The sequence below is a fragment of the Dermochelys coriacea genome, chromosome 13, assembly GCF_009764565.3.
Source record: "Dermochelys coriacea isolate rDerCor1 chromosome 13, rDerCor1.pri.v4, whole genome shotgun sequence".
Taxonomy (NCBI): Eukaryota; Metazoa; Chordata; order Testudines; family Dermochelyidae; genus Dermochelys; species Dermochelys coriacea.
In genome coordinates this window covers 33,160,737-33,185,046 of record NC_050080.1, presented here as the reverse complement: position 1 = coordinate 33,185,046, position 24,310 = coordinate 33,160,737, and the positions used below count along the sequence as shown (strand labels likewise).

Genomic DNA, 24,310 nt, shown 5'->3' with positions numbered 1-24,310 from the left:
TCAAGGGAGCAGAGAGGGGCTGGGGGCAGGGGGGCAGCCGCAGGGCATCCTGGGGTGGTCGGATAGGGGCTGGGGGAACCGAGGAGGGTTGGGGGGTCTTAGAAGAAAATGGGGCCGGGGGGATAAACTCAGAGACTTTCAGGCGAGAAGGGACCGTCCTGATCATCTCGTCTGGCCCCAGACCCTTGCCCTCACCCCACCCCCCACCCCGTGATAGCTGTAGTCCCTTGCCCCTCTCCCCCCTGTGGCAGCCCCTTGCTCTCCTGCCCCCCATGGCAGCCCCTTGCCTGTCCCTCCCAAGACAGCTCTTCACCCTCCCCTCGCCCCCCCCATGGCAGCCTCAGTCCTGCCCACCCCCGTGGCAGCCCCAGCTCTTCATGCCCCCTCCGTGGCAGCCCCAGCCACCATGACAGCCCCCCGAGACAGGCCCAGCCCATCGTATTCCCCCCTAAGCTAGCCCCCATACTCCTCCCCCCATGCCTGCCCCGTGACATACCCAGCCCCTCAAGACCCTCCTATGCCAGCCCCTTGTATTCCTTATGCACCCCCAATGACAGCCCCTCCCTCTCCTCGTGCCCCCCCATCACAGTCCCAGTCCCTCGCCCCTCCAGTGACGGTCTCTCACCCCGCCCTTGACAGGCCCAGCCCCTGTGGCTGTCACCAAGCCCCCAAGCCCTGAGGTACAGACGTCGGGTCACAGAGCCCCCCTAATTACTCCAGGGCCCTGGCTGCCAAGGGAGACGAACCCCCCAGGGTCCCTTCCCCACCCCTCCACCCCACACGTGGGGGTCAGTGAGCCCCGAGCATGGGGGTGAGACCCTCCAGCCAGCCCCTGGGAAGGATTCTCTGCAGTGACTCTGAGCCCCCACACCTAGTGCCCTGTCCCTAGCCAGGAGGTGTTTGCCCTCAGCTGCCACTATGGGCTGTGCACCATCACAGGCCCTTCTGCACCTGGCCTCCCAGATATGGCTTACGCCCCCTGCCCCCCACCGCTCCCCTCAGGAGGCTGTTCTGGGGGGTGGGGGAAGACCCTCAGAGAGGAGCCATGGGGGCAGCTGATGGGGGCTTTGGGGGGAGGAGCTAAGGGTGGGACGGGGCTGATGCCTCAGGGGGTATAAGCAGGGCATGTCAGGCAAGAGCCGGGGCAGGGCACCTCTGTATAGAGCTGGGGGGCAACTCTGGGTGCTGCGCCCAGCTCTGGGGGTGCCCTGCAGCCAGGGCGCAGGGAGGGCATGTTGTGGGGTCAGAAGGGAGATCCCAGAAAGGTGCCCACAGCAGTTGGGTGGGTTAGTGTCTCCAGGGGCCAGGGAAGCAGTGACAGATGAGGATTGGGGTCACAGTTAGAGACAGGGAAGAAGGTCGGGGTCCCTGTCTGCCAGCCCCCGCAGGGGAGATCTCTGGGAGAGGAGGGAGGGAGCTATGGGGGGTTCTCATGGGACTGGGGGTCTTTGGGAGGGGGGTCAGTGGGGCAGGCTCTTGGGGAGCTGTCCCCTTTCCCAGGGGGAGGGGGTGTCTCCAGGGGGATTTGAGGTCCCCGGCTCTTACAGCGTCTTTCCTCCGCCAGCTGTTTGTTTTCACGGATGGGGAGGTGGGGCACACCAAGGATGTCATCACCGAAGTGCAGCGTCACTGGGAGACCCACAGGTAGTGGGGCGCCTGCCCCCCCAGCGCTCTTCCAACCCTGCCCCTCAGTGGCCCCTCAACTGTTCCCCCAAGCAAACCCCAACCCTGCCCCCCAGCCCCGTCCTCCAGCCCTGCCAGCCCTACTGGCCCCTCTTTAACTGTTCTGACACCCCTGGACTCTGCCCTCCTGCAGGTGCTTCTCCTTTGGCAGCGGGGCTGGGGCCTCCACGGCTCTGATCAAAGGCATCGCCTGGGCAGCAGGGGGCAGCGCTGAGTTAATCAAGGGCCAGGACCACACGCAGCCCAAGGTGAGAACCCAGGAGTCCGGGCTCCCCCCTACCCCGCCTGCTCTAACCCTCCAGACCCCACTCCCCTCCCAAAGCCAGGAGAGAACCTAGGAGTCCTGGGTCCCAGCTCCCTGGCTCTAACCCGTAGACCCCACTCCCCTCCCAGAGATGGGAGAGAACCCAAGAGTCTGGGTTCCTTCCCGACCCTGCTCTAACCCACCAGCCCCCACTCCTCTCCAAGACCAGGGATCGGACCCAAGCCTCCTGGCCCCAGTGTGCTGGTCTCTCCCCCAGCCACTGAAGTCTCTGAAGCGGGCCCTGCAGCCGGCCGGGACCGGGACCTTGCTGAGCTGAAATCTGCCCCCCAGGATGGAGGCGGCATTGCCGGGTCGGGGCCCTGAGGTGATCTTCCCTGGGCAGCGGTGCCTCATCTATGTCCAGCTCCACGGGCAGCCCCAGGTGAGAGAGCTAGGCCCCGGCTCCCCTCCGAGGGCACCCCCAGGACTTGGGGTCAGTGACCGATTGTGGAACCTCCCACCCCCTTCTGTGTGGTAACTCTGATCCGTAACAATGGGGGTCTCTGTGCTACCCCAACTGAGTTGATCTCAGTCAGGATCGTTAACTCCGGACCCTACTGATGGCCAGTAGGCTGACTAGGCAGTCCCCCCGCTGCTGTTAATTGGGCGTATTTACCCCCTTGGTTTTGTAACCTGGGTCTGGGGTCCCCAGGCATCTTCTCCCTCCTTGCACTCCACCTCTGACCCCCTTTCTCTGCCTGCAGCCCCCCGGCACTGCTGTGGGGGGGCGTCACCCTGCAGTACCGCATCCAGGACCAGACCTACAAGGAGATGCTGCAGTTCCCCCTGCAGCCACAAGATGGAGACAGGTGACAGCAGCACTCCCATGGTCCACATCCTCACCAAGCCGCCGGGTCCTGCCCCCCACATCCCCACCACTAACGGAATAGAGATGGGATGGGGCCTGCCCCAGGTCACAGAAGGAAGCAGAAGTCCTGGCTCCCAGTCTCCCTGCTGTGATCACTAGACCCCACTCCTCTCCTATAGCCAGAGATAGAACCCAGGAGTCCTGGCTCCCCCCCACAATACACTATCCCACTAGCCCCTACTCCCTTCCCCACAGTGGCAGGAACCCAGGCGTCCGGGGCTCACCCCATGACTCTCTGTCCCCAGTACAGGCTGCCCGTTCATCGGCTGGCAGCCAAATGGCTGCTGCTGGAACTGGAGGGGGCCGTGGGGGCCAGGTCAGAGGGGGACCGGCGCCGGGCGCTGGAGACCAGCCTGAGCTCGGGAGTCGTCTGCTCCCTCACGGCCTACGTGGGGGTGGACACAGAGCGGGGGCAGCCGGTGCAGGGGCCGCTGGTGAGACGGGACATCCCGCTGTCAGGTAACCCCGGACGGGTCGGGGATCCTGGCATCGGGGTGCGGGGAGGGGAACCTGGGGCTGGGGTGTGCGTGTGTGGAACCTGGCACTGGCAGGGGAATTCCGGGAGGGATCCCAGCAAGGGTGATCCCAGTGTGGGTGGGGGACCTGGGTGCATGGGAGGCATCATGGATATGGGCTAATGTCCCTTTGCCCCCCTGCTTTCCCCAGCTACTGTGTGGCTCTTCTGGACCCTCCCTGCCCCCCAGGGTGACCCCCGTGCCCCCGGCCCCAGGGCAGGAGGAGAGCAGCGGGCACTGGCCGGATAAAATGAGGGGCAGCCTGCGGGGCCTGGCCCTCCCAGCTGGGAGAGTGGGGCCTGTGGGGTGGACAGGCAGATGTACGGACAGACCCAGAATCAGAGACCCAAACAGACAGGGGCAGAGACCGAGAATCAGACAGATGGACCCAGACGGGAAGACGGAGACAGACAAACAGACCCCATGAGACAGACAGACCGACCTAGACAGAAGCAGGGACCTGGGGGCAGGCGCATTGCTGGCATGAGCAAGCCTGGTTAGTGGGGGCCTCTCATCCCCCAGTGTCCTGCCCTCATCCATGGGGCACAACACCCACCCCCCCATCCCCTGGGGCTGGAAGAGGGGTCCCAGCTGGGGGAAGCTGCAGGGAGCGGCTGGATCCAGGGAGTCCCAGCCCGGGGGGAAGGGGCTGGCGGGGATTCTGACTCTGAGGGAGCTAAGGGGAGAGGAGGATGGGGCTGGGTGTGGGTGGGGTCCCAGCTGGGGGGCAGGAAGGAGGGGTCCCAGTGGCATGTTGGCTCTAGGTGCCGGGGTGGGCGGGGGGAGGATTTAATTTCCATCCCTTAGCTTGTCTCTGTCTGTCTGCATGTCCATCTGTATGTCCATCTCTCTGACCGTCTGCTCCCTAGAGTTCGATTTGATGGCAGGCCATTGGCTGTACATTGCACCTTCACAGGAGTTGTTTGCCTGGCCGAAGGCAACCAATGCTGCACCTCCTTCACCTAGCACGAGTGTGATGAAGTGGGACTGTTCTTAATGTTTCCTCTGAATACTGTAGGGGTGCCTCAGTTTCCCCTATGCATTTCTTAAGTCTCTAGGTGGTGGGATAAGGGGATGTACTGTTGCAGAGCAAAGGGACAGCGTACATAAATGGCCGACACTTTATCTCCTGGCAACTGATGGCCTGGGCCCTTCCCCCCATCTCCTCCCCCCCCCCCCCGCAAGGTGAGAGCTAAAGAGTTGGAGAACAAAAGAATCAAGTGACCTCCTGGCCTGGGAAAGGGACAAAGCCCAGAGGATGGGGGGCTGGAGGGTGAGTCAGTTTGGGGCTGGCTGGGGACATGGAGTGAAGTGCAGATGGGGTTGTCTGGCTCACTGACCTGCAAAATGGACCCAGCTGAGGGGTCCTGTTCTCTGCACCTACAAGCTCTGTTCTAGACCATGTTCCTGTCGTCTAATAAACCTTCTGTTTTACTGGCTGACCGAGAGTCACATCTGACTGCAAAGTTGGGGGGCAGGACCCTCTGGCTTCCCCAGGACCCCGCCTGGGCGGACTCACTGCGGGAAGCGCACGAAGGGGCAGAGGATGCTGAGTGCTCCGAGGTCAGACCCAGGAAGGTGGAAGTTGTGTGAGCTTTTTGCCCTGCAGACAGGCTGCTCCCAGAGGGGAGGCTCCCCCAGAGTCCTGACTGGCTTCGTAGGGAGCAGTTCCAGAGCATCGCCCGGGGACTCCGTGACAGCGAGAAGCTCCCAAAGTCCAGCACCAGCCCTCGTCTCCCTCGGAAGTGCCTGTCCTGGCTCTGCTGCCTCCCAGAGCTCATCCAGGGGGGCCTCCGATGCAAGGGCAGCGAGTCCTGTAAACACGGTGCCCCGCCTGAGACCGCACCCCAGGAAGGTGAGTTGGGAAAAGGGGCTGGGAGTCAGGACTCTGGGCAAGGAATCAAATGCCAGGATGATGCTTCCTTGGGTCCGAGACAGACGTGCCCTGACGGTCCTGGAGCTGGGCAAGTGTTTAACAGCTACATAGAAAGTGAAAGAACTTCCTGGGCAAAACAGATGCTGGGGGAGGGGTAGTCCGCAGCTGGGTTGTTTAAGTGTCGTGACACAAATTATCTTGCAACAAAATAAATAAAAAATAAGGAAACTTCCAGGCAAAAAACTCTGTGAAACTGGAATTTGGGTTGTGAGTTTATATCGCTGAGCTGGTGGGGGGGGGGGGAAGAATGGGAGGGAAACTGCGCAGGGTGTAGGGGGGAAATCAGTCATTTTTTAGTAACAGAAATGTCACTGAGCAGTTTTCTCTGAAATGGACGCAGCTAAATTCCCAGACAAAAATACCTTGTGAAGCTGGGCCAAGGCTTGGATGTTTGTACAGATGAGTTCAGGGGCACAGATCGTGGTTGGCACGGTCTGGTTTCTAAACGAAGAAGCCCACGAAGGGCAGAAATTTTAAAGTTAAGGCTACCCTTAAAACCTGAATTGGAAGAGTCTGGAAATACAAAGTTGCTGTAGCCCAGGTAACCTTAACTGTGTCCCATAACCCTGGCCCAGGTATGGCTATAATATCGTATAGACTTTGTAACATCCCATCTCCCCTATACCCTTAGATGCTTGTGTGTTTCCCCGGACATAGGTTTGTATCACAGGTTGTAGTCTGGGATGGTCTCGGGGTCAAACTGTGTTTGAGAAATTCCCTGGGGTAGTGGTATAGGGGGCTGGGACATTCACGGGGCCCAAGGGAGTTTGGTTCCCAACTCCAACTGCAAATTAATTGTCATCCCATGGGTGCAGGAACGGGCAGAGTTAAGGGTGCTGAGAAGCAGGTAAAGGACGCCCATGGATGAGGCAGAGTTAAGGATGCACGGAGGGTCACAGTTAAGGTTGTAGGTCCATCAGCCTGGACAGGCCATATCACTCTTCTGTAACCATGTCCCAGCCCCATCTTCCCACATCTCTCCGTAGAGTGGGCATCAGAGGAGTCTTCCATGCTGAGGCTGGTGTCTCTGCAGAATGTCGACGGCTTATGGGACCTGGACCCCTGGCTGGCCGCCGTGCTGGGGGTGAGTTAGACCGATGCCAGGGGGAAGATGCCCAGTCAGGTGAGTGTGGGAGGGGACAGGGACAGAGAAGAGGACAGGAGAGATGGGGCTCAGGTGCCATGAGTTGAGCCTGTTCTCTGCTCCCAGATGAGACTGGGGGTGACCTAGGCTGGGGGGGGGTCTGAGGGCAAGTGGATCAAATGACCCTTGAACCTGGAGCCCAGTGGGTGAGATGGGCCCAGAGCATGGGGCCGAGAACCCCCAAACAGGGGGTTGGAGCATTGGATCAAGAGGCCCCAGAGCTGGGCATGGTGGACATGGGGAGGCCCAGGCTGGGCCCCCTTTGAGGCTGTCTCCCTATCCCCTGGGCGTCTGGGTAGGGGGTCCACGGTGCTAGAGCTGGGAACCCTCTGAGTCTGAGGTGGGAGCGCTGGATTGGGGGGTTCCCAGGGCAGGGGGATGGGGGCAGCACTGGGGGGCGCAGGGGAGTCCCCAAGGCAGGGGGATTGGGACAGCACTGGGGGGGTCCCCAGGGTGGAGGGATGGGGGGCAGCATTCAGGGGTACAGGGAGGTCCACAGGGCAGGGGGAAGGGGCAGCATTCGGGGAGGCAGGAGGGATCCTCAGGGCAGGCACTGTCTCAGGCTGTGTCTCTCCCCCCGGCCCCCGGACGTGCCCCCCAGCATCTGGGCCACGGTGCTGGCCGTGGTCTGGCTGCACGGCAGGGCCACGGGGCAGCGCGACGAGTGGGAGCTGCTGGAGGCAAAGGCTGTGGGCTAGATGCAGAGGCGAGCAGGTGAGATGGGGCTAGGGGGTCAGGGATGTGGAAACCCCACAGCCCAGAGCCCCAACCGTGCTCCCCAGGGCCCCATAGCCCAGCCCTCGAGAGCCCCTATCCACAGCGTCTCCCTGTCCCAATCCCAGCCCCCGTCCAGGGTCTCCGTGCCCAGCCCCCAGCGCCTTTACTCCCCTGTCCCCCGTGCCAGTCCTGCACGCTCAGTGTGCTCTCTGCCCTTTGCCCCCAGGCCCGCCCCTGTTCCTCTGGCTGGTGTCCCCCCCCGAAATGCCCCCCCCATTTCCTGGGCTGGTGTCTCCCCCCCAACCCTCACTACCCCATTCCTCGGCTGGTGTCCCCCCGTCCCATTTCCCTGGCTAATGTCTCCCCCCTGGCCCCCCCTACTTGTTTCAGGACCCTGGCTGAGCTAGTGCCTGGAAGCCACCAATGCCCTGCTAGGGTGCAGCATTGGTCCTGCCGTCTTCGGGCTTTGAGCCCCCCCAAAATGGGATCCCTGTTCCCACCCCCCAAGCTACCCTGGGCCGCAAACTGGGAAGCCCCAGGGGCCAGCAGGGAGCACTGGGTGCAGACCCACCAGGCCGGCCTGTGCCCAACCCGGACCTAACCCCCAGCTGGGATCCCACTCTGCCACCAATTCGGATGCATCCGGCTCCTGCTGGCTGAAGAGGAGCCATGGCTGCCCCCCGGCTCCACCACACGCTGACCCCAGTGTTCAGTAACCCCCATGCTGCTCACAGCTGGCACCTCCTCTCAGCATTGTGGGGGGAGTCCTCTGGATCGCCAGGGTCAATGTCACAAATTTCTTCACTTTTTCCAAATGACTTTGGGGTCCCTCTATTAACAGCCCCTGCGCCCCACCCCATAGGTGGCTGCACTGACATCGCCCTGCACAAGCCATTGAGTGTAAACCTAGTCCCATCTACACAGAGTTCAGCTATTTGACAGATAGACTGACAGGATCTTTGCATGTCCAAACACAACTTGCTTTGGTCATGATGGCAGATTTCTCTTCGATAGACAGTCGGGAATGTGAACCGTAGCCCAGGGATTTGCACGCATTATTGAATTGCTCTATGTCCAAATTAGAGCTGGTCAGACATTTTCCAGCTGAACAGTGTTCGGCGGCAGATGTAATTCAGTGGGGAAGGCTGACAGGTGGAAGTGGGCATCAGATCGAGGATGCTTGCCACGTGCTGTGTGTTGTGAATCCGTCCCCATTCACCAGCTGCTGAATTCTCTACCAAAGGAAGAAATGCTTAAAACCTGGCCATCCATCTTGACGGTCCACCTTGGGCAGCATCGGGCCCTTCTCAGGACATCCTGGGGTTCAAGCAAACGCTGGAAGACCTCAGCTCTTTAATTCCCTGGGGAGGAAGTGTTATGTTTATCAAGGAACTGCAGGAAAATAGCGAAGAAGCAAACAGTTTTCCCTCTTCGTGTTAACCAGCCTCGACCCCCTTCGAACTGCTCTCACCACGTGACTCTGTGGTTGGTCATGTCCTTAGTTTAACCTTTCCATGTCTGAGAAGGCAACTCAGCCAATGTAATACACAGCCCCCGGGTCCTGTCGCCGCCCCGTGCCCCGCACTGCACGGAGGCTCTGGGGAAGGATCAGGAGACCAGGTAACTGATCGAATGCCTTGAGCCAGCACTGGGAAGGAACGCAGCCCTTTGGGTGAGATTCCCCCCAAAGGGCAGATGGAACTCAGAGATCCTAATTCTCACCGCCCGCTATGAACAGTGGGACATCCTGGCCCCACTGAAACCAAAGGGCCTTTTGCCTTCCACTCCAGCGGGCGCAGAATTTCAACCCAACTCTTTTCAGTGGCCTTTAGATAAACTCCGTTGGTGGAAGCTGGTTGCCTAGTCCCCGTAGGCTCCTTTGGAAATCCCCGTTTCCAGCCAACTTCAGATACCTTCAAGGCAGGCCCTGTCTATGTTCTTTAGATAGAGAGAGAGAAAATCCACAAGCAGAATAACACAATCAAATCGTACGACTGTCTGTACTCATGTACGTGGCCTCCCGTAGTGCCACACAGCCAGTAACATCTGAACACTCCAGCATGTAACGCCCCGTCCGTGCCCATCCGGTCCCCGGTTCCTAGCTGCTCTGCTTGGCCCTGGGTTGGCTTTGGGTGGTAAGGACTAGAGCAGGGGCCTGGCCCACGGTATTCTCGGGTTCTGCTCTGGTTCCTGGAGGCAGAGATGGCCTAGTGGGTTGAGCAGGATGGCCCTGGACGCAGAACTCCTGGCTTCTCCTGTGGTAAAAGCGTCACAGACACTAAACAGATGTAAACACACTGAGCGAAGCAGGAGTCACCCTCAGTTTTAACAGGGCCCTAGTGGGCCAGAGTCTTTCCCACTCTTCCGCCAGGGCGCAGGCCCCGTGGACAGAAAGTCCTGGCTGTGTGACGGGTCCGAGCCACTTCCCGCTCGTCCTTTCAGAGCCAAAGGCCTTTCTTTGGTTCCTCGATTCTGGAAAAGTCAGCCTGGCCCAGTCTGTACGACCCCCCCCCCCCCCGAGAGATGGAACATCTCTGGAGCCCTGTCTGTGGCGACGTGTCTGGATGGCATCGGAAACCCTGGCTTGGAAACAAGGGGTTTCCAAGTGCCTGAGCGTCCGCACTGCATGGGAAGCCTGGATTTATGCTTGCTGGACCTGGCTCTCCTGGCTGTGCTAATACATCCACACTGCACTGCGCATACTCCGGAAACAACAGACTCGGACCCATGTCTCAGCTGGACTCGGGCTCTGCCCCACCCCCCTTCGCAGCAGCCTAGGGTCCGGGCCCTGAGTGCTGGTTGTGCTGAGTCAATTACTGATCCAGAAATGTTTCTGAACAAGAAACGTCACTTATCAAATGTTCACGTCTCCTCTTGCAATAGATCATTCATCTGTGAGTCAGTCATTCACTGGGGAACCTAGATCAGCCCCGAGAGGCATTTGTCCAGCCTGCTCTTAAAACCCGCCAGTGACAGGGACTCCACCGCCTCCCTGCGGAGCCTGTTCCAGAGCTTCACTCCCCCGAGAGTCCTCACCTCCATCTGCCTTGCTGCAGATTCAGCTCATTACGGCTTGTCCTGCCTTCAGGGGACATGGGGAACAATTGATTCCCATACTCTTTAGAACCCCCCCAAGGTGTTTGCAGGCTGTTATCAGGTCGCCCCCTCAGTCTTCTGTTCTCAAGACGAAACAGGCCCTGGTCTTTTTAACCTTTCCTCCTAGGTCAGGTTTTCTAAACCTTTGCTCACTTTTGCTGCTCTCCTCTAGACTCTCTCCAATTTATCCATGTCTTGCCTCAAATGTGACGCCCAGGACTGCAGCTGGGGCCTCACCAGCGCCGAGTGGAGCAGGACAATTCCCTCCCATGTCTACATACGACCCTCCTGTTAACACAGCCCAGAGTGAGATTAGTGCCAGGCTTGTGTGACACAGGAGGGCCGAGGAGATCGTTGTGATGCAGCAGGGAGGGGGTGGTATGACACAGCAGGGAGGGGGGAGTGGTGACCTGGGAATGTGGCAGGGGAGTTTCACTGCGGATGGGAGACCTGAGAGCCTGTAACCTGAGCCAGGAAGGGGAAGGGGAGGTAACACCTCTGCCAGGGGAACTGGACAAAGACTGCAGGAGAGAGCCTACTGGGGGGGGGGGGTTAGTTTCAGTTTGGTGCTGGGTGGTGGAATGCAGGGAACCCCAGGGCCGGGGTCTAAGCTCCCTGCCCCGCAGAAGGACTTGACTGAGGGGTCCTGGTTGTACCCATAAGCTCTGTTTTAGACTGTGTTGCTATTGTCCAATAAACCTTCCATTTTACTGGCTGGCTGAGAGTCACAGTGAATTCCAGGAAGAGGGGTGCAGGCCCCAGACTCCCCAACACTCTGTGACAACTGGTGGCAGCAGTGGGATCTACTGCACCCCATGAACAGCGCTTCCTGCAGTAAGTGACTGGGGAACAGTAAAACAAAGGGGGATTGATGGGGACCAGGCGTGCTGAAGATTCAGAGAGAGATGGTTTCAGGGTGCGGTTAACCCCTGGAAGTGAGTGACCAGAGAGAAGGACTTTTGCAGTAACAGGGTCCCCTGGGGGATTGCAGCGAGCGGTCCCAGAAGCGGAGGAGTCTCAGCTCGACCCTGGCAAAGAGGGGGTGACCTCAAGAAGGACTGGCACCCTAGGGGTTCTTCCTGGAAACCGTGGAAAGCTGCCCAGGCCTGCGAGTGGCCAGCAGGCAGATGTATGCTAAACGCCTTAAGAGTTACCTGGTGGAGCTGTGCAAGCAGAAGGGGCTGCGCACTGGGAGGTCCACCAAGGAACAGCTGATTGCCCAGTTGGAGGAGAAGGATCGCTTGGAGGACCCAATCCCTGTCCCTGAGGGAAGCCGCCCGGTGGATGCAGCGTGGGCCCTGGGGCCTGACTGGGCTGGGAGGGGTCAGACTGCTGCCAAGGACATCCTGAGACCCTTCCTACCTATGCCTGGGGGAGGGGTTAGGGGAAGCCCAGTGAATACCGAGGGCACCCTGACTCTGGCAGCCAACAGGGGATCCTTCCGGCGGAGCTCCCCATCCCTGGAGTGGAGGCGGCTGGAATGGGAGAGGGAGATGAAAATGAGGGAGCTGGAGGATCATGAAAAGCAGCGTCAGCATGAGTGGGAGGAGAAGGAGAAACAGAGGCAGCATGAAGAGAAGCAGAGACAGCATGAACTGAAGCTGGCCAGGCTGAGGAGCAGTGGGCCCCGGCTGCGGTGAGTGAGGGGGGACCCAAGACTGCAAGGAGCTTTGATAAGTGCTTCCTGGCCCAGCATAAGGAGAGGGAGGACATAGATAACTTCCTGACAGCCTTTGAGAATGCCTGCGAGATGCACGGGGTTGACCCTGCAGACAGGCTCCAGTTTCTCACCCCTTTACTGGACCCCAAAGCCGTGGAGGTGTACAGCTGAATGAAAGGGGCGGAGGCAGGGGACTATGAACTGTTCAAAAAGGCCCTGCTCTGTGAGTTTGGGCTGACCCCCGAGATGTACCGGAAAAGGTTCCGGAGTCAGCATAAAATGCCTGAGGTCACATACCTACAACTGGTCAATCGAATGCAGGGATATGCCCGCAAGTGGACAGCTGGGGCCCAAGCTAAAGAGGACCTGCTTGACCTAATTGTACTGGAGCTCTTCTGACCTGAGGCTGTGGTAGGTGGACAAAAAGCTAGAGAACTCACAGCACGCAGGGCAGCTGGCTGACGAGTTTGTGAACAGTCGGTCAGGGGGTAGCAGGGAGGAGTCCCAAAAGAATAGGCCCCCCACAATGCAGAGAGAGAGAGTCATCATGGGACCTCTCAGCGGGGAAATATGGAGAACCCCCTCCCAAAGGGAATGCCTGGCGTCAGGACCATCCGACCCGCTCGAGGGGACCAACGTGACCTGAGCTGCTATCACTGTGGCCAGAGAGGCCATGCACGGACCCAGTGCCCCAGGCTCAGGGATAGACTGAGCAGACCCAACCTACCCTGGGTTAACTAGATAGGGACCAGCTGGACGAGGAGCAGACGGCCCAGGCAAGGAGGGCTGCCAGCTTACCACCTGCTCAGGAGGGAAGAGTACCCCAGGCCAGCTCCGCCAGAGGGCGGATGCTCTGGACTCAGGGTTCTCGGTTTACAGGGTGGGCACGGGCTGTCCCTCCGGAGAGAGTGCCTTGTTCCCCTGGAGGTGGCTGGGAGGAAGGTCAATGGATACTGGGATACGGGCACGGAGGTGACGCTGGCCCGGCCCGAGGTGGTGGTCCCAGATCGGGTGGTGCCCAACACCTACCTGACCCTGACGGGGTGGGCGGGACCGCATTCAAGGTGCCCATGGCAAGGGTACACCTGAAATGAGGGGCCAAGGAGGGCCCCAAGGACGTGGGGGTGCACCACCATTTGCCCACTGAGGTTTTGATGGGGGGACCTAGAGGACTGGCCAAGCAACTCCCAGACTGCCCTGGTTGTGACCCGTAGCCAGAGCCGGCGAGGGGCACTGCGCCCTGACCTTGGGGAGGGTGCCACACTGGAGGCGCAGGACCCTACCCTGGTGGGGAGGGAGCGCCAAGGGGCACGACTCAGAGAGGCTGTGGCCTCAGACCCGGCCAATGAGGGGGAACCGGTCCCCATCCCTTCCCCAGCTGCTGAGTTTCAGGCCGAGCTGCAGAAAGATCCCTTCTTGCGGAAGCTCAGGGACCTGGCCGACCTCAGTGTGGTACGGACCATGAGGACAGGTTGCCAGGAGAGGTTCCTGTGGAGAAGGGGTTCATGTACCAAGAACGGGCTCCCCCAGGGGAAATGGAGTCTTTTGGGATCAGGAGGCAGCTGGTGGTATCCCAGAAGTATCACCGCAAGCTACTGTACCTGGCCCATGACATCCCCCTCTCAGGGCACCAGGGAATCCGGCGCACCCGGCAGAGGTTGCTACAGAACTTTTACTGACCTGGGGTCTTTACCACTGTCTGGCAATATTGCCGATCCTATGACCCCTGTCAGAGGCTGGGGAAGGCCCGGGACAAGGGGAAAGCGGATTTGAAACCTTTGCCCATCATAGAGGAACCTTTCCAGAAGGTGGCCATGGACATAGTGGGACCTCTCAGCAAGACGACCTGATCAGGGAAGAAATACATTCTGGTGGTGGTAGATTTCGCCACCCGCTACACCGAGGCAGTGTCCTTAGCCTCCATTGAAGTAGACACCATGGCAGATGCACTCCTGACCATTTTCAGCCGAGTGGGGTTCCCCAAGGAAGTCTTGACAGACCAAGGATCCAACTTCATGTCGGCCCTGCTCCGGTGCTTGTGGGAGAAATGTGGGGTCCGGCGCAACTGGGCCTCAGCGTATCACCCCCAGTCCAATGGGCTGGTGGAGAGGTCCAATGGGATGCTAAAGATGATGCTGAAAACCTTTATGAACCAGCACCCGCAGGATTGGGACAAGTACTTACCTCACCTGTTGTTCACGTACAGGGAGGTATCCCAGGAGTCTACCAGATTTTCACCTTTCGAACTGTTATATGGAAGGAGGGTAAGGGGCCCCCTGAACCTGATGAGAGATGAATGGGAGGGGAAGGCCACTCCCAATGGAGAGTCAGTGGTGGAGTACGTCCTGATCTTCCAAGAGAGACTTGCTGAACTCATGGGACTGGCCAGGGAGAATCTGGCCAGAGCCCAGAAGAAGCAGAAGGTCTGGTATGATCGCACGGTGCAGGCCCGTGCCTGTGTCACCGGGGATCAGGTGATGGATCTCATCCCCATGAGAAAAAACAAACTACAGGCCATCTGGGAGGGCCCTTTCAAGATTGTCAAGCAGGTAAATGAGGTAAACTATGTGGTGGAGCTGTCTAACCGGGCGCACCACCGCCGGGTGTACCATGTGAATATGATGAAGCCATATTATTCCAGGGGGAATGTGGTGTTGGCCATGTGTGGACATTGAGAGGAGCAGGGAGATGACCCTTTAGTAGATCTATTCCCTGGGGCCAGAGCTGGTTCCCCCCTGGAAACAATTCCCCTCTCAGATCAGCTAACCCCTGCCCAGCAAGCTGAGGTCAGGGGGGTGCTGCATCTGTACTGACAGCTGTTTTCCAACCAGCCTGGACGCACTAATCTGACTGTCCACCGGGTACAGACAGGATCGCACCCGCCGATAAGATGCTCCCCCTTCCGAGTCACAGGGAAAACTGCTCAGGACCTGGAAAGAGAGGTCAGGGACATGCTGGCTTTGGGGGTGATCTGCCAGCACTTGGGCCTCGCCGGTGGTGCTGGTCCCTAAAAAGGACAGGTCGATCCGGTTCTGTGTGGACTATCGGAAGCTCAATGCCATCACTGTATCTGATGCCTACCACATGCCCAGGCCTGATGAGCTCCTAGACAAATTGGGAGGAGCTCGATATCTTACCACTATGGACCTTACAAAGGGCTACTGGCAAGTGCCACTGGATAGTGCCACTGGATGCAGATGCCCGGCTGAAATCGGCCTTTATCACCCCTCTAGGGCTTTATGAGTTCCTGACTCTGCCTTTCAGCCTCAACGGAGCGCCAGCCACCTTCCAGGGCCTGGTGGATCAGCTGCTGAGGGGGATGGAGAGTTTTGCCGTGGCGTATATTGATGACATCTGTGTCTTTAGCCAGACCTGGGAGGACCATGTGTCCCAGGTTAGACAAGTGCTGGACCGACTCCAGGAGGCTGGACTGACCATAAAAGCTGAGAAGTGCAAGGTGGGGATGGCTGAAGTATCTTTCCTGGGCCATCGGGTGGGGAGCGGCCGCCTAAAGCTGGAACCAGCTAAGGTGGAGGTGATCAGAGACTGGCCCACTCCCCATACCAAAAAGCAGGTCCAAGCCTTTATTGGGTTGGCAGGATACTATCGAAGGTTTGTGCCCCGCTTTAGCGCCATAGCCACCCCCATCACCGAGCTATGCAAGAAGGGGAAGCCAGACAAGGTGGTCTGGACCGAGCAGTCCCAGGAGGCTTTCCAGGCGCTGAAGGAGGCTCTGGTCAGTGGCCCAGTTCTGGCAAACCCAGACTTTGACAAGCCCTTTATGGTGTTCACTGATGCCTCAGACATGGGACTGGGGGCAGTGTTAATGCAGGAGGATGAAAAGGGTGAGAGACACCCCATCGTGTACCTGAGCAAGAAGTTGCTACCCCGGGAGCAACACTACACGGCCATCGAGAAGGAGTGCCTGGCCATGGTGTGGGCCCTCAAGAAACTAGAGCCATATCTCTTCGGGCGACACTTCACCGTGTACACCGACCACTCTCCCCTGACCTGGCTGCACCAGATGAAAGGAGCCAACGCCAAACTCCTGAGGAGGAGGCTGCTCCTGCAGGATTATGACATGGACATGGTCCACGTGAAGGGAAGTGTCAACATGATAGCGGATGCGTTGTCCCGGAGAGGGGGCCCTGAACTTCCCCAGGTCACTGGTCAGAGCGACCTGCTCAGTTCAGTCTCGAAGGGGGGAGAGATGTGACGCAGCAGAGAGGGGGGAGTAGGGACCTGGGAATGTGGCAGGGGAGTTTCACTGGGGATGGGAGACCTGAGAGCCTGTAAGCTGAGCCAGGAGGGGAAGAGGGAGAGGGAGGTAACACCTCTGCCAGGGGAACTGGACAAAGGCTGCAGGAAGGAGCCTGCTGGGGTGGGGGTTGGTTTCAGTTTGGTGCTGGGTGGTGGAACGCAAGGAAACCCCAGGGCTGGGGTCTAAGCTCCCTGCCCCCCAGAAGGACTTGACTGAGGGGTCCTGATTGTGCCCTCAAGCTCTGTTTTAGACTGTGTTCCTATTGTCCAATAAACCTTCCATTTTACTAGCTGGCTGAGAGTCACAGTGAATCCCAGGAAGAGGGGTGCAGGCCCCGGACTCCCCCACACTCCGTGACAATGGTCACATAGACCAAGGCCAGAAGAGACCTGTGAGTCATCTTCTCCCGGCCAGCACCTATAATGCGGCTTCCGTCTCATTCCTTAGCGGTTGCTGCCCTCTGGCGACTACATAAAGCAACCAGAATTTCACCGACATCAGCCTTGTTCTCTATCTTCGCTCGATACCGGTTCACTTCCAAAGGCTTCCCCCCTATTTGTCAGTCCATACGGTTACACACGAAGGGCTGGTTGGATCAATTCGCAGGGTGCTAGGCATCCACACAGATTTTCCTTTGTATTGTTAATTCACCAGCAGCTAATGCACATAGGTGCCAGTCCTGGTGAGATGGGGGCTCATGGGAGTTCGGCCTTGGATCTCAGCGGGGACAGGTTTTGCACCCACTGTCTAGGAAGGTAAATGCTTCTGATTACTGTAAGTGAACACACGCAGGGATGAGGTGACTCCAATGGAGCTACAACCGAGTCACGCCAACTGGGGATCTGGCCCAGTGACCCCAATGACCTGACAGCTGATGGACACCACCTGAGGATCTGTCCCACAGAGTTTAAGGTTGAGATTTTCCAAGTCCCGACTAGGGGATTTGGACACACAATTCCCATAAAATGTAGCCTGAGCTCCTATAAAGCTGCTTTCTGAATGCCGGCCATAGCTTTCATCCGGCCCATCCATAGATCTCAGCCCCATGTGGGGAAACTGAGGCACAGAGCAGGGCTGGGTCACACTTTCTGAAATGCCTAATCCCATTGTCCAGGAACAGGTTTTTAAAGGTATTCAGGGGCCTTGTGGAATTTTCAACAGTGCCTAAGGAAGTTAGCTGCCTAACTCCCCTAGAGAGGCATAGGACCTGGGCAACCAAATCCCTTAGGCAGTTTGGAAATCTTTGCCTTAAGGTCTGGTTTTAGCCTGTTTTTTTCAGGCTTGCTGGGCAGGCCTGAGATATCTGGCCACTCCAATTAGCAGGGCTTTTCCTGGCTACCTTGAGGCACCTGAGTTTGAAAACTTTTGCCGAAGGGATTGGGTTGAGGGCGCAAAGGAAGCCAGGGCAGCTCCAAGATCACAGCAAAGGTCTCTGGATCCCCATCACATGCTCCAAACTGTTGTTATTATGAATTCTTCTCCTTTGCCAAACTTACGCCAGTGAGAGCAAGGTTAGAAACTGTCTTCTGGAGACAAAGCCAGTCTCACGTGCCCTGATGTATAGCAGCATCAGCCCTGGTTAAGTCACTGGGGTTAAGTCTGATTCACATATGAAGACAGAAATGTAAATGTTGTTGGTGCTATATAACTGTGTGTATGTGAGGAAGGGGGGATTTGGGGGGTAATATTATTATGACCCTGCTGTGTGCCTCAGTTTCCCCAATTACTGCGTGATTGCCCAGCAGGGGGAAAAGGACTCTGTGTTTTCAGCAAAGGCTAAAACACACAGGTGTGGGTGACACCTCCCTGTCTCGGGAGAACGAAGAGTTGTTAAGGAACTGGCTAGAACCGACCCACATGAATAAGGCGCCCAGTGACCTGATGCCAGGTCCAGAGCGGCCTGGATCTCCCCCACCATCTCAGCAGGGAAGTAGAGCAAAGACCCCAGCTGGAGAAGGAAGGACTGGGGAAGTGGGAGCTGAGGGGAAGAGGTGGCTGCTGGGATCTCTCTCTCTCTCTCTCCTGGGAACGGACTATGGAGGTCAGACAGACACAGCCAGAACACAGGGTGCTACTCCAGCTGGGATGGGCCCTGGGCTGACCCAAACTGACACTGCTTTCACTTTCATTTCTCTGTGCCAACATGCAAAGTGACAGTGCTGTGTCCGAGTGACTAATAAACCCAGCTGTTTCGTGTGCACTGCTTGAGTGTTGCTGCAAATCCCAGGGGAGGCGCATTGGTCCCTGCTGAACAGCCACGGCTCTCCCTGGGGTCCGGCTCTGCTGGCCTCGCCCCATGGAGCTCACGGGATGAGGCAGGACCCATGCCCCATGCTGCAGAGAAAGCAGAAAATGCCCCAGGGTCTCTGCAAATCTGACCCAGGGGAAAATTCCTTCCCAACCCCAAATATGGCGATCAGGTAGACTCCGAGTATGTGGGTGAGATCCACTAGCCAGACCCCGGGAGAGAATCTCGGCAGTAACTCAGAGCCCTCCCCAGCTAGTGCCCCATCACCGGCCAGTGGGAGATATTTGCTGCTAGCAGTTGCAGATCGGCTACATGCCATTGTAGGCAGACCCATCATCCCAGCCTCTCCAGACACTTAATGCTCAGGCTGGAAGTCAGTTTGGTTTTTTGCCCCCACCAATTAAAATTGCACAGGGGGGGTGTGATGGGATGTCCCCCCTGCCCAAGCCCTGAGGGGGTTAATGTGGGCTGGGAGGGGTCAATTACCTTTAGATGCTGCCCTGGAGGGAACCCAGGGCTTGACGGGGCCCTGCTGGCAGATGGAGCCCAGCTGTGAGAGGAGTGGGCACAGCGTACAAAGCCAGGAAGCCTGAGCAGCCATGGGCTGCTGGGAGGCAGGATATCAGCAGCTGCTCCCTAGAGAGACAGGGAGTTGGCCTGGGACAAGGAGGAGATCCAGGGGGAGGAAGATCCTATCGTTCTGCCCTGGATTTAGGGAGTCTCACAAGAGGGGTGAAGTCGCCACAGAGAGTGGGTGAAGCTGCAGATGTAAAGGCAGAGGTAGGCAAGGAGATAGAGAGCAGGGGAACAACCACAGGGTCTAAGAAGAAGCAGACCTAGTGTGCTAGTCAAGCCAGCCTGGGCTGCTCCCCCACTCAGCTCTGCCCCCAGGCCCAGCCAGCCTGCCCCTGCCCCTGCCCCCCCACAGCCCTGGGCCTGTTAAGGTTTTTTTCCCTACTCTGAACTCTAGGGTACAGATGTGGGGACCTGCATGAAAGACCCCCTAAGCTTATTCTTACCAGCTTAGATTAAAAACTTCCCCAAGGTACAAACTTTGCCTTGTCCTTGAACCATATGCTGCCACCACCAAGTGATTTAAACAAAGAACAGGGAAAGAGCCCACTTGGAGACGTCTTCCCCCAAAATATCCCCCGAAGCCCTACACTCCCTTTCCTGGGGAAGACTTGATAAGAATCCTCACCAATTGGTACAGGTGAATGCAGACCCAAACCCTTGGAGCTTAAGGGCAATGAAAAATTAATCAGGTTCTTAAAATAATAATTTTAATTAACAAAAAGGTAAAAGAATCACCTTTGAAAAATCAGGATGGTAAATACCTTACAGGGTAATCCGATTCAAAACATAGAGAATCCCTCTAGACAAAACCTTAAGACACAAAAACAGGAATATACATTCCCTCCAGCACAGCTTATTTTACAAGCCATTAAACAAAAGAAAATTCAACACATTTTTTAGCTAGATTACTTAGTAACTTTACAGGAGTTGTAAGGCTGCATTCCCAGCAAAAGCATCACACAGACAGATGAACCCTTTGTTCCCCTCCTTCAGATCTGAAAGTATCTTGTCCCCTCATTGGTCATTTTGGGTCAGGTGCCAGCGAAGTTACCTTAGCTTCTTAACCCTTTACAGGTGAAAGGATTTTGCCTCTGGCCAGGAGGGATTTTATAGCACTGTATACAGAAAGGTGGTTACTCTTCCCTTTATATTCATGGCAGGGCTCATTGAGTGAGGCCTCTCACCTGGCCATACCTTGGCGCTGTCGATGCGCTGTGGGGAGTGGTCTCGGCCGTCCAGGGGGCACTCCATGCTGCCGGAGCGGTCCAGCAAAAAGATGAACTCCCCGGCCGGGCTCTGGCCTGGCACCGCCTCGGGCAGGCTGGGCAGCAGGGTCACCATCAAGGCCGGGTCGCCCATCAGGGAGCCTACGGGGAGATGGGGCCAGCCCCAAATGGGGTGGGCATGGGGTGGAGTCCCGTGAGCCTGTGAGAGCCCCCAGTCCCCCCTGACTGCCTGAGAGCCCCACCCATGCCCCTCCTGCACACTGCCCTCCCTCTGGATCCCCCAGTGCCCCCAGCCCCTCCAGTAACCCCCAACTACCCCAGAGTCCCAGCCCCACCCGTCCCTCCCCCCACTCCATCCTCCCTACAGATCCCCCACCATCCGCAGCCCTTCAGAACCTCTCAACAGCCCCAGAGCCCCACCCCATTCTTCCCCTACACTGCCTTCCCCATAGATCCCCCACCACACCCAGCCCCCCAGCGCCCCTCAACTGCCCCAGAGCCCCAGCCCTGTCCCTCCCTCCACACTTCCTTCCTCCTAGGTCCCCCACAGTCCCTAGCCACTCAGCGCCCCCTGACTGCCCCAGAGCCCCACCCCACTGCTCTGTCTCTTCCCCTCACACTGCCCTCCCCACAGATCCCCCACCATCCCCAGCCTCCCCAGTGACCCCGGCTTCCCCAGAGCCCCTCCCCCACTCCTCTGTCCCTCCTCCTGCCCTCCCCTTAGATCCCTCGCCACCCCCAGCCCCTGGCCTCCCAAACCTGCAGTGAGCCCCAGTGTCCACCTGTTGACACCCCACCCTCGCACCTCCAGCTCTGCTGAGACCCCCCAGTCCTGTCCCCCAACACTCGCTTGCCCCGATTCCCCCAGCAGCGCTCTGAGAATCCACCCCCATCAGCCCTAGCACCCCGTACAGCTCCTGCGGGGAGAGACGTGGTTACCCCGACATCCCCCTGCCCCCTGACATCCCCCCATGCCCCCCATACAGCTCCTGCAGGTAGAAACGTGGTCACCCTGACATCCCCCTGACATCCCCCAGCCAGCACATTCCTGTACAGCCCCTGCACCTGCTGGAGAGATGGGGCACCCCAAGATCCCCCCCAGTCCTCCCCATGACCCCCCTCTCTTCCCCCCGGGACACTTGCCCCCTGGCACCTGTTTTTTCTCATGGAGCTGGGCCTGGATACAGGCTCCTGCCAGGCGGACCTGGAAGGCGTAGACAGCCACCTCAGTGTACATGGGGAACACGAACACGGCCTCCACAGGCCCTGGCTCCTCATTCCTGTAGAGCAGCTCACAGCCCACGTCAGCCACGAAGCCTCGGATCAGCCCGTCACCGAGCCACTGCGCAGGGGCACTGGGGGGAACAGGGTCATCAGCCAGGGGTCCCACCATGGGAGCTGGGGGGGACAGGGGTCAGCTACGGGACCCCACAGACCCCCATGGGCACTGGAGAAGGGGGATGTCAGCCAGAGGCCCCCGCATGGGTGCTGGGGGAAGGGCCGTGTCAGCCATGGGGCTGCCCTCCCCCTCGCAGCCCCACCCCCATCCCCCAGCCCTGATTTACCCAGCTTGTTGGAGCCGGTCAGGAGGCCGCACTGAGTCATCTTGGCTCTGGGGTCGGGGGATCTGTACAAGGGAAACGGGGTGAGATACAGGATTCCTAGGAAAACTGACAGGCACAGGGTGCCCCCGCCCCCCCCCCCGCAATGGCTCTGAGACCCCAGCCCCACCCCCCTCCTCAGCCAAATCCTGTGGCAGGGAGTCCCACAGGCTCACAGGGCCTAGCTCAGAGATCACAGTGATGGGTCCTTCCAGGGCCCCCCTCCCCGCACACGGTTCCAGCCAGCGATGGGGGGTGGGTGGAGAAATGTAGAGGGCAGTGTATAGGGATGTATGGACAGACAGACAGACAGAAGGAGGGGTGGGGGTTCGGTCACAGTGCAAGGGAGGGGCTAGTGTTAGAGCGGGGAGAGGCTGGGAGTCAGGGCTCCTAGGTTCTATCCCTGGCTCTGGGCGGGGAGTGGGTACTAGTGGGTTAAGCGGGGGTGGAGGGGGCATGGAACCAGGACTTCTGGGTTCTATCCCCAGCCCTTGGGGGGGCCCCTGGAGCAGTGCCAGGCTGCAGGGAACCCGAGTGGGTCACTGGGGAGGTTTGCAGAGCGGCTGCTCCAAGCTGGGGAGGGGGGCGCTGCTATTTACCTTCACCCAGGGCTGGAGTGGCCGTCATGAACCCCCCGCCTGAGGCTGCGAAGTCCAGGCCTGGCCACAGCTGGAGGCTCCTGCTCCCTGCCCCAGCGCCGGACGGCCTGGGCCTGGCGGGGGTGAAAGGCCAGCAGCGGGCTGGGTTCTCCAGCAGCAGGAACCCAGCTCTGAGCACGTGGGGAGTCTCCATTGAGGAGCAGGGATCTGAGGGTGCCGGGGGGGAGGCACGCCAGAGCTGCCATGACCAAGAGGGGCTCCAGACCTAAATTCCCTCTAAGCTTCACGGCTGTCCAGCTGGCTACCGAGGGCCGCGAAGGCGGGGAGATGCACACCTCCCCCAGCCCACCCCACCGGAGCTGCAGCGGAGAGGCGCCTCTCCCCCGGCCCGGTCCCAAGCTGCTGTGGGGAGAGAGGACTGGGGGAGTCCTCTCTCCCCGGGGCAGTCTGGACCCCAAGCCCCTCATCCTCAGCCCCACCCCGGAGCCCACACTCCCAGCCAGAGCCCTCACCCCATCCCACACCCAACCCTCTGCCCCAGCCCTGAGCCCCCTCCCTCACCCAAATTCCTCATCCCCAGCCCCACCCCAGAGCCTATACCCCCAGCCAGAGCCCACATCCCAACCTTCTACCCCAGCCCTGACCCCCCTCCCACACTCCGAATTCCTGGGCCCCACCCCCACCACACATCACCTCCGTATTGCGGCACATAACAAAATTCATTCCATGCATGCACGTAAAAAATTAGAGGGAACACTGCTCCAGACCCCGTTCTTGGGGCCCCATATCGACTCACCGCAGCTGGGCCAGCTAGAGAATTCCAAGCTCCAAGGATAGACGGGAACATTGGGATCATCCAGGTAACCCGCAGGGCCTGGAACAAACTCCTGGGGAAACTGAGGCCCAACCCCCTCCATCCCGCATCAAATGCTGGCCACCACAGAGGATCCACCACAGCCCCAGGTGAGCTGTGCCAATGGCTAGTTACCCACACCCAGAAATGAGTGCCTTCCCTCCAAGGCGACCTCATCTGCCTGCCACCGCTAGCCCCGGACCGGTGCCACAGCAGGGCCTGCAATGCTGCTGCTCCCCCCTGAGGCAGGTATTCACAGCCGGGAGCCAGGTGCCTCGTCGCCTGCTCTGGGGTAAGCACCACAGACCGGGAAACGGCGGAGCCCTGGGAAAGGCGCTGCCGGGGAAGCGGGGCTGGTTGTTTGTCGCTGGGATTTAACTCTGACGCCCAGTTCCCAGATCGGAGAAAGGGAGTCGGTATGAAAGCTACAGCAAGTCACCGGCTGCGGCAGCTGCTTCTGGCAGAGTGCCCGAGGCTGAGTCACTGGCCGGGGGGTGACGTCTGAATGGGGAACAGCCCCTCAACAGCCCCCAGGAGTCATGGGGAGCAGGACAGACCCAGCCAGGTGCCACTGGGATGGGCGCCGGGAGATCCATGCAGGGAGAAGTACAAAAAGGAACAGAAAGGTGGGAGGGTGGGTTGGAACCAGGAAGGTTTAGGGGTTACCTCCCTCCAACCCCCACCCCCAACCTGCCCCAGCACACAGGGCCTCCACACCCAGGGAGGGAAGACGCTGCAGGGGCAAAGCCCCATGTCAGGGGGATGAGCCCAGATCGGAGGCTGGGGATCATGGGGACCCCTGGATAAGGGGGGGGCAGGACCTAGAGAAGATAGAAGGGGCCCCTGGACCCAGAGAGGATGGAGGGAACCATGAACCCAGGAGGCAAGACCAGGGAGGGCCATGGACCCCAGGAGGGGGTGCTCTGGGGGGGCCTGATCCCACGGGCCCGATCTGTACCCCCAATACTTTCCCCTTCGGCCACCGGGCACCGAAGCTTTGAGTCAGCTGGAAGGGAAACTAGC

General features: G+C 59.0%; 2 protein-coding genes across 4 annotated transcripts; one reads left to right on the top strand and one right to left on the bottom strand.

Moving 5' to 3' along the window:
• The first annotated feature begins 805 nt into the window (after positions 1-805).
• Positions 806-6,399, top strand: LOC119842169 (von Willebrand factor A domain-containing protein 5A-like). Its single transcript, XM_043496146.1, is given in 10 exon segments — positions 806-811; positions 1,565-1,644; positions 1,817-1,931; positions 2,265-2,369; positions 2,692-2,709; positions 2,711-2,796; positions 3,106-3,349; positions 3,522-3,662; positions 5,117-5,225; positions 6,293-6,399. Coding segments are annotated over 10 exon segments (1,011 nt in total).
• A 1,170-nt stretch (positions 6,400-7,569) lies between these two features.
• On the bottom strand, positions 7,570-24,310 carry LOC122456396 (von Willebrand factor A domain-containing protein 5A-like). Of its 3 annotated transcripts, XR_006275316.1 has the most exons (5): positions 23,427-24,304; positions 21,800-21,861; positions 21,388-21,589; positions 20,203-20,375; positions 7,570-8,528 (listed from the first exon to the last, which is right to left on the bottom strand). XR_006275316.1 is itself a non-coding variant. In XM_043495573.1 (4 exons), exons 1-4 carry the CDS (start codon positions 23,462-23,464, stop codon positions 20,367-20,369), a joined length of 507 nt encoding a protein of 168 aa, XP_043351508.1. In that variant the 5' UTR covers positions 23,465-24,310; the 3' UTR covers positions 20,217-20,366. The 3 variants fall into 3 exon arrangements, 2 of the variants coding, with proteins under 2 accessions (XP_043351508.1, XP_043351509.1); XM_043495573.1 differs by lacking the exon at positions 7,570-8,528 and having other exon boundaries at positions 20,217-20,375; positions 23,231-24,310; XM_043495574.1 differs by lacking the exon at positions 7,570-8,528 and having other exon boundaries at positions 20,217-20,375; positions 23,423-24,310.